Consider the following 17,293-nt stretch of genomic DNA (forward strand, 5'->3'; position numbering starts at 1 on the left):
ATTCAAATAACTATTAGCTAAAAGTTATTCAAACAGTTAATAACGACCAAGGCCGTGTTCAACAACAACTTTTTAAATAACTTTTAGTCAAAACACTAAATGCTATTTTTTATAGTGTTCGGTAACATAACGTTTGAACTAATTTTTAGAGGTTAAAATGACGTTTTATACGAATGATGATTAGATAATTATGGTCAACCTGAGCGATTTAATAATTATTTTTCCGTGATATTATAAAATTGTACATATACAATTATAATTAATTATAGATGAATGATGATATAAATTGAACTGAAGTGTGTGCATCTACACAATGGTGTATTATAATTAATCGATATATTCACATTTTCTTATATAAAATTTTGTTTTGATTTTATAAATATATAAATACTACAAGACAAAAATTATAATCAATATTTAATATTAAAAAATAAAAATGAATATAAATAATGAATAAAAATAAAAAATAATATAAAAAATCAAACGGATAAAAATAACGAGTACAGTGCATGACGTTATAAAAAAAAAAAAAAAAACTAGTTATTATAAAATACCAAATAATACGTTCATCAATTGTGACCTGTAACTCCTCTCCTGTCCTCTACATCTTTCTTTTTAGCCATATGATCTTCTATTTTTACTTAAACTTTTAGAATACTGCACCCTATCAATATAGATGTCAATTTTAATTTTAAATAAGAATCCAAGAAATGCTAATTAACATAATGTTAAATTTAAATATATTTTTTAATTTTAAATCTTTGAATTATCTAAGTGAAGCCTCTTGCTAATTCTGCTTTACATCAAACATCAAACACCGAACAGTTGTTTTTGTTCTGGATGATTCTTAAGGAAAGCCAATTTTAAAACGTTTTCATTTTTGTCATATTTGATTCAAGATTCAAAGTCTGTGGGCTTTTTATTGATTACTGGTTGCTTTTAAGTTTCTAGGTTTTTCTAATTGTCTTCTGCCTGATGCTTGGCTTTTGGATTTATCTTCTTGTAATTATCATAAAAGAAAATGAGAAGTTTACAAGAAAAATTAAACCCATGAGAGTTCTCGGAGAATTATTGTTCATTTTGATCTTTAAAAAGTAGGACAAGCCCATTAACAGTTAACAAGAGAATGAGAAAAGGTTAAGGCCTTGAGAATATTTTCATGATCGTCTTTTTGGGGGAATAGTTTAACTTTTGTTTGATTCTTTGAAGACTCAAACATTGGAAGCTTCAAACAAATGAAAATCAGGTCCACCTTCAGTCTCCAAGCAAGGTAAAAATAAACTTACTAGGATCCGAATCATCACTGGTTAATGAGAGCAAGGAACATTGATAAATCCTACAGAAGGCTCCAAAATGATAAGGGACCTAACTCGATATTACAAAGAGAGAGAGAAAGAGAGAGAGAGAGAGAGAGAGAGAGAGAGAGAGAAGTAGAAGTCCCTAATCATTGAATTAGCCCAACCTCTCTACTGTTGTGTGTATGATGAAGGCTGGTATGTGGATGGAGCCCCAGTGCCATAATCATAACCAACATAATTGGCCTGTCCTGCATACGAACCACTTGCACGGTAACCAGCAGCACTTGCATTATCCACGGGAAGTGAATAGTGTTGTTGAGGAATTGCAGCAGGGCTTTGAGTATGGTTAGCACCATAAGTTGATGCATAAGAGGTGGTTGAGTGGCCCTCATAGATACTCTGGCTAGGATAGTTATATGGCCCAGAATATCTTGCAACTGGGCTATGCTGTGGCGGTGGAGCAGGGTTCCGGCGGCCAAAAGGTGGATAGGCATTTGAAAATTTAGCTGCTTTGGGTGGACGAAAAGCAGGTGGCCTTTGGCCCCTGCCGATATTTGCACCCCGCTTATTTTGAGACTTAGCAGCAACAGCTGCTGCTGAACTCTTCTTCCTCTCTGCTTTAGCTTTCTCCAGCCGAGTAACACGCTTCCTTAAGCTATCCAGGGGAAACTCAGATTCAAGCTTGTGATCTTCAACGCATTTGATGACAGCTTTAATAGAATTCAGCTCCACAGCATTTGACTCCTCCTGAAAAATCATGCATGTATGAGATACAGCAAATAATAGATGTTTAGGTTAAGGAAGTTAGGCAACATAGATGGTTATGAGACGCACTGTTGCAGCTGCATTATAATTGCCATTCTTCAAGATAGTGGCTGTATTCTTCTTGGAGTTCTTAATGTAAGACTTGAGCAAAGAAACGGGAGGAAATCTGTCAGTCAAACCTGACTCAGAGGCAAAATATGCAGCTTCTATCTCCTTCCCATTTTTCACCAGTTCGCATATCATCTCTGTAAAAGATAGATTGGACCAACATAAGCTGTACACATTAGCATTTAGTTTATGAGAATAAGAAGGTTCATTTCAATATTAAATAGTGAAAGAGAACAGCAATGCTCAATCTCATTGCATGGTACATATATGAGTATTTAAACTTCTTAATGCTCAATCTCATACTGTATCTCAGACAATCCAACCCAACCAATCCTCCACTAAAAAAAGACTAAATGATCTCAAACGGGTGAAAAAAAGTTCCAGTTTTTGCATTGCCAACCATATGCCTTGCATATTAGAAGTTAACTGAGCTTATAATGGAGAAAACAACAAAAAGCCAGATGTCAATGTGCAGACTTATGCAGAAGCATGAAGCCTAGTTCAATTTAACATGGAAGAACATCACATTAGGAGGGAAATAAGGGATTCCACACGCGAAGACAACCAAAACTAATAAAATACCTCATTTCAATCATGAATATGCTTGTCACAAGTCATGAAATCTTAAGAACACGCAGAACTTCCGAACCATTTTTCATGTCACTATGTGCTCTGCGTTCCAAGCTATATCCAGGCAGTATGGATTATTCAGTGTCAGATATGTCAAAGCTTAACACCCTCAGATGAGCATATACTGAGCAGTTCATGAGGAGAACTACATCTTATGTACTCAGTAAGTAGTAAGATAGGCATTATATTTTTATTTTTTCATGATAAATAGGTTAAGGATTAGAATAATATACTTATAGCCATGAAATTACATATCTAAATCTTCAAAGAATAGACACTAACCCAAAGCACAAAAGCAACTACAACCAAAGAACAGCGCAAATCATTAGCTACATTTAGCATATTGCCCATAGAATAATACTGGAGATCATACCTTCCATTTTCTCCCCAAAACCAATAGCCACTGCAAGTTTGGCCATATCCCTCCTTGATGCATGCTCCATCACAAGCTTCCTCAAGAACTCCTCGTCAAACATAGATTTCAACCCAAATCCCACCACCATCTGCAAGAACATGACCGCTTCTGCAGGCCCTACCACTCCGCCACCACCTTCTTCTCCGTCAACTTGCTCCTCCTTCCACCTCTCCAAAATACTTGCTGCCCTCTCCACCACAGTCCGAGCAAATTCTGGTCCTTTTTGTTTCCCGCCACAGTAACTGCCTTCCGGGAAAAGCACTTGCACCAGCATTCCACACGCCCACCGCTTGTCAGTAACTCCAACCTTCTCAATTTTATTACTCGCAAACTCATCCACAGCATCCAAAATCAACCTTGCGGGGTCCACCGCCTCCGTTATTGCAGGTGCAATCTCCGCCCGCATCGACACCGACTCCTTCCGTTTGGAAATAACGAACTTTAACAATCCGGAGGAATCCATTTTTCGACAAAGCGACTTTAACAAATCCGACAAGTTATCAAATTTCGAAGGCTTTTCAAAATCCGCCAAAGCCTTCTCCTTTTGCTCCTGGATTTTGGCTGCAGCGGCGGACTCGCGTTCAGGGATAGAGGTTTCCCTCTGAGACAGGGATTCAAGGGTGTCCTGAGAATTGGACTCCAAAGATTGAAATTTGGAATCTAGGGATTGAGATTTCTGAGATAGGGAGTCTTGAAGGGAAGTGAAGTGAGAGGTAAGGGTTGTTAACAATTGGGTGCAGGAGGTTAGAACGGTCTTTCGGGCTTCAAGGTCATCGACAAATTTCCGGGTTCTATCTGTGTTTATCGCTAAGTCGATCGCCATTGATGTAATTGGAAGGTAGTGAAACTTTGCTGGTTTAGTGGACGAAAGAGTGAATTATTTGGAGGGAAAACCCTACAACGTAGTTCGGGGTTCGGAGGCAAGGTAAATTATATACCTGAGACTCTGCACATCGTTAACTGAATTTCTGATGGAGTTTCGTTCGACAGAGACCAAAGCTCACGCACGCCCGGTGCTAAAATGCAGATGAAAAAGATTAGGACATAAACGGTGTCGGATAAATTTTCTCTTATTAAGAAAGCTACTGAGAGAGAATGTGCCGTTTCGTCGTCGAACGACCGCTTATAAATTTAACCGCACGTTGAACGCGTTTGTTTAAAGACTTGTCGTCTGTAAAAGTAAGTTCGTAACGTACCCACTTCTCATTCAATGACAAGCCAACGACAAGCAGTCTGAGGGGAGCAATACGATCTCCTCCACGTCACTATCATTCTAACCAATCACGTACAGAAAATACAGTCGATTCCAGTTCTAACAAGAATATTTAAAGAAGGGAAAATATTCTTCTCTTTTGATGCTTTGCCAATTAATTTCTTAAGACTGATAAAGAAGATGATGAATACTAGTGAAGGCAAACCATTAGCATACTAATCTTTCGTTTTAGTTACAAAATTCATATATATACAATTGTAAATCTAAACAGAAATTAAGAAAATGTTGAACCACTAAACCAGGCCTTTATCTGGAAAATTTCTGGAAGGTTGAGAAAATCGAACGGAGAAAGAACGACAGAGGTTTTCAGGCTCATCTTTACCAGACCCTTGATCAAAATTCTGCCTGTAAGTGCATTCATCATAGCAAGGCACTTGCTGCTGCAACGAACTTGAAGACTCCAACAGCTTCCTTTTTACTTTCTTTAGCTTCATCCACGCAAATTTCCATCTCAGCTTTATCAATCTAGCTGATGATTGGGAACTGGCGAACTAATTTCTTCGTAGTACTGACCTAACTGGATCGTTCTGCTGCCGGAATTGTACCAGTCTCCGATTCCCATGGCAGCAGCAATACAGCATATGACCAAAAGGCTCCCTTTCGCTAGGGGAACTAAAGAATGTAACGTAGATGAACATCAACATCTGTAGATATATCACTCTTAAAAAAAGTAGTTCACTAAGCTTTAAGGTCAAAATTAGCTGACTTAACACCACTGGACAGTAAAAATATGCTCAAAGCTGTGTTGAAAATTGCAGGACTTTACAACCTGACAAGGACTGCTCATTATCTCTACAGCATATATTCTACTTTGACAGCCCACGACCAGCACCAGATGCAAGTGTCTAAGATTACAAATACCCTCTAATAGAGAAAGAGGGAGAAAATTTCAACATCAAATAACACAATAAAATCAAAGGCAGGCTCAGTGAATTTGTGACATTCCAAAAAAGGTTAACTGTTACAACAACAAGTTTGTGGATATTACAGTGACATAACGTTAAAATGGGATGATAATCCTCTCCTTGCTACCCCTTAAATATTTTGCCACCGAATATTTAACTGTGCAAGGGGCTTGTTTTGTTGTTTTTGGTCTCAGGGAAATACCAATTACAAAAGAAGGTAAATATGTTGGGTCACTGTACAAATTCTCTGGTTTTGAACAGCCATAACGAGCCATGATATAAAAAGCTTATGCTGGCTCATTGTAAGGCTCTCAATATAGGAGAAGGTAACAACCTCCACACAATGCAAAGCAACTTCTCTGTTCATCCTCTGACACTGGAATTCTCCAATAAGCCAGACAATGGAGATGTCATGCAAACCACCAACCTACATTTATCAGAAAAATAATAATACAAGTTAAAATCTTAGCCTGATAAATCATAAATTTATCAAAAAAATTTCACTAACAAACTCCGTATGCTTTCATATTAATATGATAATTATTTTTTGTCAATCATGTAGAGAAGGAACTTGGTCCATCCCACAGGAAAGGAACCTCAAGCAATGAATGAAGCTTACTATAAATGCTCACTTACACTTCTTACTGTTGAAAAATTTTTAAGGACAATGCGCTAATAAGATGAACAACAACAATTCGATCTTTCACTTAAATGGAATGATTTGACTGAAAATTGGATCTTACAGAATATAGGTTTTCTTTAATTGATTAAATTCCAAAATCTGGGTTCATGAAAACAGAGAACAACCTTATTTGAGTGTGCAATTAAACTACACATAAAAAGGTATCAATTCAAATCTTCATCAAATGAATACTGTCACAATAATCACGAATTACTCGATTACAGAATGGACCAACTTTCATCAATGTTTTGAACTAAAATTATAATAAATCTCTCATTTGAAATCGTTCCACTGAAATATGGCATGAGTATAAGCACTTTGAACTAGAAATTTGGGCTTCCATTTCCCTGTTCTTCCATCTATCGAAGACTTTCCAATTAACCCCCACCCAAGCAACACTCCAAATAAGAACTGAATAAACATTTGTGCATTGGTAGGTAAGGGAAGGAGGGGATCAAAAAGCCAAAACACAGGGCAGATATAGAATGTCTATAACAAGAATCGCATCTGCAAATAATCATGACATGATTCATGCTAGAACGAATGGCCTAGGGCAGAAATCACCATAACCAGTAGAAGGAAATGAATTAATGCTGTTTAATACGATAACGAAAGAAGGGGATGGTAGCCCAGATGAAATTGATGAAACAGAAGCTACTCATCAGTTCCTTATACAAACAATAGTAATACATAAGAAATCAATGGATGTTGTGTGGACAAGACCATGACTGTTACCTGCTTCTCGTTTGCATGCGTACTTAGTTTCTTCCTCCAAAGCCCCAACTTCAAGATACTGTTCTCCCATAGCAGATGGATGCAATATACAGATTCTTTGACCATTTATCCTGCAATGAAAAGCACCTCTGAACGTTGAGATTATGGTCGCTTTGTCATCTTTTGAGAATAGTACATTTGGTAATACCAAAAGAAGCGGGCCAGAACCCTAGCACATTGGTGGTGCATGATGGAGCACAAAAGAAGTAGAAGTTTAAAAGCTTATGCACCTTAACATGTGTGCTAGGAAATGCAGACGTTCGCAAGGTTTCTTGTGCCACATCTGATGATTTCCTCTTGGGAGCACTAAGTATGAATGCAGCTTGATCTGCTGTAGCAGCAGTTGAGGTGATCCGATATCCACTCTCCCACCTTCTATGAATCCCCTCACTGGGATAAAGGAAATCAAGTTCAACAACCTGGCAGTAGATTTCGAAGAAAGGATAAGTGCTTTCTGCAGCATACTGTCCGATGTAAAATATGAAATTGGAGAGTGAACAACCTGATTAGGATAACCTGCATTCCTAGACATCACAATGCCCCATTTGCTTCCTGCTGTGGTCATTGAGGTCACAGAGAAGCCTTCTTTCCACTTTTTGTTGATCCATTTGAAAGGAAATACATCACTAACTTTGTAAGATTGTTGAGTATAAGGTGTTCCTTCAATAACAAGAGCAGAAGGACAAATATTAGACAATCATTGAACTGCTAAACTGTAATTTCTGAAGAAAGATTATCAAGAACTAAAACAAAAATTTCAAGATAATGTCGGAGCTTCCTATTATAAAATTAACTACACAAGTACTTCAGGGTTCGTTTACAGTTGACATCTAAAAAGATTCTCAAAAGATTTAGAAACTAAAGCAAAATTTTTATCGAATGAAGTCTTGGTCAAACCATAAATCAAGATGGAGCCATTGAAAACCAGATGAAAATATTTCAAGATTTGTCTTCATAATCTTACTGATCACGCTTAGACATCTTAGAATCACATTGTGGCATGCCATTAAAACTGCAGGTTAAATTCAGTTCCTTTGTCACAATGTCACCACAGCAACTAATGTGAATATTTTGAAACAAAGTGAAATGATATCCATAAAGTTCCTTACCTTTTGACATAACGACCAAGGCACTGCCATTAGCTGTGCCAGCAACTGATGTGATATAGTAATTCTTGTCCCATTGTTCCATTATCCACTCCTGATGAAATAATCAGAAAGAACAAGCGTGTCAAGGGCAGGCATGACTAAATTTATGCATTAAAAGTATCAAAGAAAAGAAAATCCTTAAAAAAACCTACCTTGTGCAAGAAAATGGGAGATAACTCATGGACCTGGGATGTAAACCCCGTTCCTGCATCCATAATAATGGCCCATAAATTTGCAGATGAGGCCACGCAGCTTATGTATAAACCATCTTCCCTCCCTTTCTCCACATGTTGATCAATTCTTGAATCCATAACATTGTAGTGATACCTGCAATAAAGACTAGCCATTACATGAAGACAACAGAACCAGTTTCCAATACTAACGAAAGTAGAAGCCAATAGTTCTAAAGATAACAACTATATCTAGGTTTCCATCCAAGAAAGCCTCAATTCTATGCATGCATGTAATTTTTATATCAAACAACTGTAATACCACAAAGATTTAACGTTAAAAAGTCATCAGGCAGAAACAAGAGTGGAGCACCTAAAACCAGCTGAGGTTGAATTCTTAAGGTTGAATATAAGTATTCTAACAAAATCAATAAGAAATAGAGATACAAACAAAGAATGCTTATAAAAAAACACAAATATACTTAAAACAAGCTGAATATGTTTTCCTATAGAGACCAATAATCAAGACACTGTAAAAATAATGTTAGTATTGCACTTAATGAAGAAAAGAAAAGAAAAGAAAAGAAAATGAACAGAATCTGAAAGTGCAGACAAATATCAGAGAGAATACTTCTATGTTCATCTTCACTGAAAGAGAGATGGAAACCAATTTTCCATCACATAGATTCTTAAACTGCACTACTTACCTCTGCTTCATTGATGGTCTAAAATTGTAGACCGAGATCCACTGTGTAGCAGGAGTACCAAGCCGTATTTTCTTCTTAAGTTGACCACCATCATCCAACTCAACAAGTGACCTTCCCCTCTTTTGACCCACCTATAATGCATGAAGGATTACTAATGATAATTTTAAAAAGGCAATGAGCATTATAAAAATATTGAGCTAATGTAAACCACCAAGTAACAACCTTAATAGCCCCATCAGTTAGAATTGGCCGTAACATGATATTGGAGCCTATGCTGTTGTCAAAAAGGGAAATGAGCTTTGCGTAATTGGGTTCTTCATCAAATCTCATATTAGTCACCATCTCATGAAATTGTTGAAAAGGAGGAGGACACAAGAAACAAAGCGTATCAGGAGAAGTTGCCATCTTCTTCTTACAAACAAGAAATCCTTTGTTTTCTCCCTGCATCTCAAGGGAATATCAAAACAAAATATTTAATAAACTAAAAGGAAAACAAACAGTAAAAGGTGGAAAGATAATCATGGAGCAAAAACTTACCACATATCCTTGCCAAGGAAGCTTTCCCTTGAGAAGGAATATGAGGGTATAAGCCAGGGACTCAAGGTCATCCCTCCGGCTCCCAGTCCTACCCAAATGAGCATGTACACTGGCATAACGTACGGTTCCCCTGCCAAGAATATTAAATAGACATGGCATTTCAGGATAAAATATCTTGCACACACCAGGCCTAAAGTAGCATAAATCAAGAAATCCAAACAAATCAAAGTGGCCACTTGTGGCAAGATTAGAAAACCATATACACCAGTAAATCATACTAATATTATTAGAAATATTTATGGATTGCATTATCCGAAATGGGATTAGAGTTAATCATTTCCATCAGCCAATGGTCCACTAATCCAAAAGCATAATTAGAGAAATATCTACCTGAAAACATCAGGCTTTTGGTCATAATCAACATGACGACCAGAAGTTGCGTCCCGCCATCTTGAAGCTGTGTAGACAGTAGCAGACTTACAACTATTTCTAAAACTAGCAGATTTAAAAAAAAAAAAAAAAAAAAAAAAGGAGTGTCTCCAGATGTCAAGGTCTGAAAGTTGCCATAAGAAGACATACCCAAACCAAGATCAATTAAATACAGCTTCTTCCCATTGGGAGTTCCAGGCTGGCCAAGCAAAAAGTTCTCTGGTTTTACATCCCCATGAACAAAACTGAAGGAAAAATGGAAAATTGTTGGGCACTGCAGTAACAGATTGGAGAGGACAAACAGACACAATATGTAATTATTGTAAACGCACCCTCTTAAGTGGAGCTGTTCTAGAATTGATATTGCCTCTACTGCTATACAAGCTACCATCTGTTCAGACAGCCTGCAGCAGGCGTAGAAACACAGGAACATCAACATTCAGAATGAAATTTTGAATACTAAATTTATTCTTGTGTGTGTGTGTGTGTGTGTGTGTGTGTTTTATCATTGTAATAATATAGTCACATACGTTTGATTATTAGAGTTCCAAACATCCCAAAGGCTTGGTCCTAGCATGTCCATGACCTAAACAATAAGATCAGATAAAATCAAGAGTAATCAAATTTCAACAAGCAGATCAAAGGAAATGACATTGTAAAAAAAAATCAAGCAGGAACTCACTAGGATATAATAGTCTCCTTGTTGACCTTTATAATGAACCAATGGAAGCCCATAACAACCATTGAGAGTGCTTTTGAAAAACAATTTAAACAAAAAGACTAGTTAGGTCATAGAATTTGGATTTCAAAAGTAACAGTAAGAATAAAATCATGCCTACCTATACACTTGCCACTCATATGGAGGGCCATAACTGCACCCTTTGCTATTTCGGTGCTCAAGTTTCAATGCAACCTATAGAATGGACCAGGAAACTGCCATTAGTAATGCAATCAACCCCCTAAGATATTTAAAAAAAAAAAAAAAAGAACTAGTAGATTTTATAATTGCTTATCAAAGTGCACAAACCTCAAGAGCATCAGGGCCGCTACGGCCTGCACCACCAGACACCCTTCTTCCAACATAAACTTGACCGAAGCCCCCTTTCCCCAGCTTTCTCTCCAACTTGTACACAGGGGAATTGCCAAGTTGTACCTAATAAGGAAAGAAACTAAGTGAACAACTTTCATACATATTGCCTACAACTAAATGCATACATGGAAACATTGCGTGGACAGTTAGAAGTGTTAGCATTATACAATGCAAAATGTGATACATAAGACATACATTTTCCATAAGATCACTATTACATATTACCCTAACTGATGCAAATATCTCCGGTCTTATTTCTTTTGAAAATGCAAATATTAAATGCAAATGAGAACTGTTGTTTCTTTTGAAAATGAGAACTGTTGTTTGTAAGTATCTAACTTCCAAGTTTTAAAAGATTTCCAATCAAAGCTGAAGTTAGAAGAATACAGGAAATCACATACATCATCATTTGAAAAATTGAAACCTACCGAAAACTGTAGTATGCCGTACAAATAAAACAGCAAATGCAGTTGTTTTTCATATAGCTTAAACAATATGAAACATAAATTTTAAAAAGAAATCGCTACCCTCTCAGGAAGCGGACTTGTACTTCCTTCCTCATCGCCAGCGGCCAATTTTTCTGCACTTCTCTCTACTGCCTGTCTTGCTGGCAATTCTAAAACACCACGGCCCCGGCCACGCACACCAGCACCTAAAAGCTTTGCATTTTCATCTTGATTCATTGCTCTAGAGCCTCTACCCCGACCAGCTGGAATAGGGATTAGGCAAAGAAAGAAACACCAAGTCAGCAGGATAGCAGAGTTAATTGTAAGAGTGAAGCTCTGGAGCCATTACCTCTTCCAGCACCACGCCGAGCAGTTGGAACTAAACCAGCAGGATTCTGGTTTTGTTTGACCCTCTGCGATCGCCGAACTCCAACTTGCAAATCTGGCATTCTTTTCCCATGCAAAAGTTGACTAGTTTCTATCTAACAGGCCAATGTAATACAAATGACCATCCCCTAAAAACATATGAACACAACAAATTAATGAGGAGAAATATTTAATTTAAAATATGGAAAGAATTACGGTATTACACAGTTGAATTAAGGTCCTTAATTGCAGCTAAATCTTTTTTTTTTTTTTTTTGGAAGTCAATTAGCCAAAAGGGTTTGTCCGTTTCGACATTAGCATTAAAGGCACACGCAATCCTCTTTTTTCCGATACAAAAAGCTTCGCAACAAATAAAGGGAAAGAAATAGAACTTATAAACAGAAACCAAATTTGGGAAACAACAACTAAAGCAGACTGACAACAGCATTTAAAATCAAGAATAAATGACAAAGGAAACAATTTAATCTGGAAACTAAAAGAGATCTTTTCATAAAAGGCATTACTTTCTTATCATATCGTATGTGATAAAGCCTCTCAAATTAAATCTTTAATTGTTAAATTGCCATTCCTCACATGGCATCCATTTTCAAGTTCCACCGAATAAAGTTCCATTAGTATCACAGTAATTAAACAGAAACCAAATTTGAGATATAGCAAAAACCGAATTCAATAAATGTGGCATGACTTGTATCACAGTACCACAGTAACGTGGCATGATTCATGAGAACTTATAAACAGAAACCAAATTTGAGAAACAACAATAAAGCAACCTGACAACAGCATTCAGAATCAAGAATAAATGACAAAGGAAACAATCTATTCTGAAAACTAAATGAGATCTTTTCATAAAGGGTAACTGTTAAAACACCTTATAGTTACTTCCTTATCATATTACTTATGATAAAGCCCCTCAAACTAAACCTTTAATGGTTAACACCAATCACATGACATGAATTTTCAAAATCAGCTGAGAAAAGCTCCATTAGTATCACAGTTGCAAAAACATCAGAATCCCTTCACACAAAACTTGTAAAAGGACATTACCCTCAAGTGTTATACCGCATAAAATTGGCTATAACAAATATACATGCTCACAAAACAAGCTTCATTTCATCGCAATTACAGTTTTTCAGATTGATTGTAACCTTAAACTCTCCAACTTCACGCATCATACATCACAGAAAGCAAAATTGATTCACAAGAACTGCATTGAAACTTGCATCCGTAGCATATCAAAATCTATAAAACATCCTAATTCAAGTAAGCTGCAATATTATATCTCATCAAACCCAACAGTATCACAATTATAAGCTTTACCAACAGTTATCCTAAGTTAGGCAAATATCACAATCAACAAAATAGAGCAGACAGGGAAAACAGACGCCTTCTTTCAACAGTCGATTAAAAATCATCAAATCCAAAAATCACAATCAATGCCCAGAGTTAATAATTTTTCAACACAAAATCACCTCTAGCCAAGAGTTAAAACTGGTAAAAATTGAAACTATCCCAATAGACGATCATCCAAAAGGCCATGCAAACTCATCACGAATGATCATACATCAGACATTTGGAAGGATCAATACCCACATACAGATTCAACCTTATGAATGCACCATCAGCACAAAAACCAACAAAAGATGCAATATCTCGAGCAGATGTAATTTGCTTTAAACTTTTGTACTTGGCTTAATAGGAACCCATTACACCAACGATAAGAAGATAACATTAAAGCACATACCTTTATGAGATGAAATCTAAATTTGAAACGATTACCATCTAAGTCGAAAAAAATAAAAAATAAAAAAATAAATTGGGTGAAGAGAATGAGCTAAAACGATTTGATCGTCTTTATGAAAGGGAAGCTCCAGAGAGAATCGATGGTGGTGGGTGACTTCTCGGTGTATGTAATGTGTGTGTGGGGGAGAGACGGTGCACGGGTACCTAAGTGCGCACGTTAGAATACTGCGTTACGTGGATTTCGTTGCGTGGAGGCCTTTGTTTCTTACTGTGAACATCACTAGTAGCCTATTTTAACCCCAAATTAAAGAACAAAATACTATAAATCGATGTAAGCCGTGACCTTTCAATCTTCGCCTCCTCTAGTACCATATCGATTGTCGATGTTGGTTGAATGGCTGTCGGGATCAGTCTGAAACGGACTTAATAGACCTTACGGGCCTGGGCCTGAGCCTGGATCCGGTAGCGGTTAGGCCTGCCAGAAATTCGTTAGAAAATATATATATTTTTTTTAATCATTGTTATATTCCTAATTATAAATTATTAACAAGTTTATGGACTAAAAGTTTATATTCCTATCCTTGACTTCTTATCAATAAAAATTAATTAAAATTATATTCTCATATTTTCTATCTTTAAATTTTTTTATCAATAAAAATTAATTAAAATTATATTTTCATATTTTCTATCTTTAAATTTTTTACATTCTCCTTATTCTTTTATTATTTTATAACACGTTATCAGTACGATAAAGTTAAACGTTAATTTTTATAAAACTTTATTTTATAAAATATTAATTTTTTATTTTTTATTTGAGAACAGATGGAAATATTTTTTGGTTAATTTTAACTAATTTATATATAACAAGTGGGTTTTATTTCAAATAATTTCGATGAAATTCAAATATAGATCTATTTTCGAATCCTACGGTGCCATTCAGCTATATTTTAATGTGGTTTACATTAATATTACATTATGGTTATGTATATAGAAAAAAAAAATACATCTAGAAGAATATTTTATATACAGTATGTTTTTTGGATTGAGGGTTATCTCAAAATATCTAAAGGGCCCAACCCAAAAACTAATTGACACTTCCAATTCAAACATGTCCCATGCTAAATATCTCGATGGAACACTAATTTTCCTTGAGCGGCTTAACTGAACCCACCAAGCCAAACCCACAGACGTATAAGACATGGTGTTATTGTACTTACATTCCATATATGAGCCCACCAATAATAGTCAATCTAATAAAATTTTTACAGTTGAATAATAATAATAATAATAATAATAATAAACTGGAATGAAAATAATTGTCCAACTAGGGAAGCAATTCATTATTAGTTTGATGGATAAATAGTCTTCTATATTAAGGGCAAATAAATATTTTTTTATTAATATTTAAGTCTTTATACAATGGATAGTGTTTTTTCCCCTTTTCTTCTTAATTAAAAAAAAAAGGGAAAATATATCGATAGATCAAATTCATGGTCATTTAAATTCCAACATTAAAAAATCTCCATTCTTATCGGTTTTTACATAATCAATAATTAATTTTAAAGATTCTAAAGAAATATGTTCGATTCGAGCCTTAAATTCTTTTAAGGCAAGGAACTCAAATGTAAAAATAATTACTATTTTTTATGTCATGACATTCGTAAACTCAATTTTTAATCATCTTTTTTAATATTTTAAAAATTTAATATTGAGGGCTAAATTTATTTATTGTAATTTCGAGAGCATCGACTTTATCTTTTTTTTTTCATAGTAAATTTTAGAGTTTTCATATTGATTTGAATTTAATTATTAAAATATCCATCTTTAATTAGCTACTTAATTTTAATTAGTGACTTTTATATTTGATTATTTTCTACTAATACTGCATGATTATGCGAAATCCCATAGATCGTATGAGTTGAATCAAACAAATATTTGCAAAATATTTCCCCTGATAAGAAATATATTGGACTTTATTATTTTTCCTCAAAAAAAATAAGTTACAAGATATTTACTGATTGAAAAAATAAAATACAAAATGGCTGCAATTTCTCTTGTGAGATTGGGAAGAAATTACATAAAGAATCTGAACCCATAGAAAAGAATCAATGGAAAAGGTATGTGACTGCAAGAGCCACTAACATAAGAACATAAGCAATTCCTTGATCAATTGTATTTCCTGCAATATCAAACCAAAACTAAAATTAGAAGAAAGAAAAATAGATCCAAAAATTGATGAGATGCGAAACGTGAAAGGAACGTACCATCGCTGGATGGGCCTTCTGCTGCAGGAGAAGGAGCTATTGCTTGCCCATGGCCAAGCTGCAAAAGCGCCAAGAACATGAATCCAATAATCGGAAGAGCGTATAAATTCATAGGACTCATCTTCCAAATCAGAAAAAGAGAGAGAGTGTTCAAGAATCGAAGAAAGGACGAAGCAATTTGAGATAGAGTGTAAATTGGTGAAATAAAAAGATGGGTTGGGTGTGCGGAGAAAGGAGCTGTGGATATTTATATATGAGCTTAAAGAGCACGTTCGGTTTGGAGAGAGACAGAATTTGAATTTTCCACGAAACTAAAGGAAAAGGAGAGTGAGAGTGGGTTAGAAGGGAACGCGTCGTAGACACGAGACATTTAACTCGGTTGGCGGCTTATTTGACTCGGACCAGAAGATAGACCTATAAAACGTTGCCTCGTGGCTCTTTAACTTTCGTTTCTGGCAAGAACGACCCCGTTTCTGCAGCACTTTTTTATCTTTGGTAAGCGCTTTGAAAAATATTTTCTAGAAAGATTTGGTAATTCCTTGCGTTCCCGTTATATTTCAATTTATAAAAAAAATCTGAGATTCTGAATCCTAATCTTTTTCAGATAAAATCCATATCGGTGTAATTAAATTCTACTGATTTAATCAGTTATTGATTCATTATATTTATTAATTTTTGATATTACATATTTTTTTTATTTATCAAATGATTCAATTATTTAAAATAATACTAGGAACTGTATAAATTAAAAAAAAAATTTATACTCAAAATGATTCAAATTCAACGTCTTTCCCTTTTTATATAAAGAGAAATTCGATCAAATCATCGAGTGATTGACAAATTATAATTTAATTCTTAGTTTGTCTTCTTTGACTAAATATTATATCATTGATACCTAATAATATAATAAGAAGACATCACTCTTCAAAAAAAGAAGAAGAGCCGTACAATAAACAAGTGCAGTGGTCTAACGAGGGATGCCATGCGTTTCCTCTTTTCTTCTAGTTATTTCATTTCATCAGAATATAATAAATTGACCAAGTCAAATTCATCCTTTTCATTTTAAAAAATAAGAAGTTTCAGAAAAAGATTTTGTGGTTGAAAGTTGAAACTTTGAAGCCACACCACACACACCCAGCCCGAGGTGGCCCAAGTCCTTGGATTGATCAGTGGATCATGGATTTCTTCCTCAAGAGAAAATGAAAATTGAAAAGTCCACCTTTCCATATATATATTATATTATATTGAAAGTTATTTTTTCTAGAGTGTTGATTATTATATCAGGAAAACGAAATGTTATCTGAGACAGATACTGATAAAATGGGAAATTATTATTTGATCCCTGTATAATAACCCCTTTAGTTTGTAATCATTCAGGTCTTTCCGTCCTAATTTAGCCCTTTTTTCCATTTATTCAATGAGAAAAGACTAATCAAAAGAGATAATAGAAGATAAATCCCGAATTACCCTTTCACACCCAACAGCAACATCAGTTGAGAGGCGCCGTTTCTCTCTCTCTCTCTGC

At 35.3% G+C, this 17,293-nt stretch overlaps 2 protein-coding genes across 3 annotated transcripts; both read right to left on the minus strand.

The window, feature by feature from the left end:
• Positions 1–1,271: 1,271 nt before the first annotated feature.
• LOC105637700 (FRIGIDA-like protein 4a) lies at positions 1,272–4,267 on the minus strand. The gene is made up of 3 exons (XM_037637277.2): positions 3,175–4,267; positions 2,133–2,308; positions 1,272–2,045 (listed from the first exon to the last, which is right to left on the minus strand). The coding sequence occupies exons 1-3, from the start codon at positions 4,037–4,039 to the stop codon at positions 1,467–1,469; spliced, it is 1,620 nt and encodes a 539-aa protein (XP_037493205.1). The 5' UTR covers positions 4,040–4,267; the 3' UTR covers positions 1,272–1,466.
• Positions 4,268–5,397: 1,130 nt separating this feature from the next.
• Positions 5,398–13,692, minus strand: LOC105637701 (casein kinase 1-like protein HD16). 2 transcript variants are annotated; one of them, XM_012221279.4, is made up of 19 exons: positions 13,506–13,692; positions 11,727–11,892; positions 11,459–11,640; positions 10,869–10,994; positions 10,681–10,754; positions 10,524–10,593; positions 10,372–10,427; positions 10,174–10,245; positions 9,992–10,086; positions 9,803–9,869; positions 9,413–9,542; positions 9,098–9,316; positions 8,876–9,006; positions 8,151–8,325; positions 7,960–8,050; positions 7,353–7,510; positions 7,081–7,269; positions 6,812–6,921; positions 5,398–5,821 (listed from the first exon to the last, which is right to left on the minus strand). In XM_012221279.4, the coding sequence occupies exons 2-18, from the start codon at positions 11,824–11,826 to the stop codon at positions 6,862–6,864; spliced, it is 1,995 nt and encodes a 664-aa protein (XP_012076669.1). In that variant the 5' UTR covers positions 11,827–11,892; positions 13,506–13,692; the 3' UTR covers positions 5,398–5,821; positions 6,812–6,861. The 2 variants fall into 2 exon arrangements, with proteins under 2 accessions (XP_012076669.1, XP_012076668.1); XM_012221278.4 differs by having other exon boundaries at positions 9,098–9,322.
• Positions 13,693–17,293: the final 3,601 nt, after the last annotated feature.

Source organism: Jatropha curcas, chromosome 8 (genome assembly GCF_041381405.1).
Source record: "Jatropha curcas cultivar XTBG-Jc1 chromosome 8, XTBG_Jcur_1.0, whole genome shotgun sequence".
Taxonomy (NCBI): domain Eukaryota; kingdom Viridiplantae; phylum Streptophyta; class Magnoliopsida; order Malpighiales; family Euphorbiaceae; genus Jatropha; species Jatropha curcas.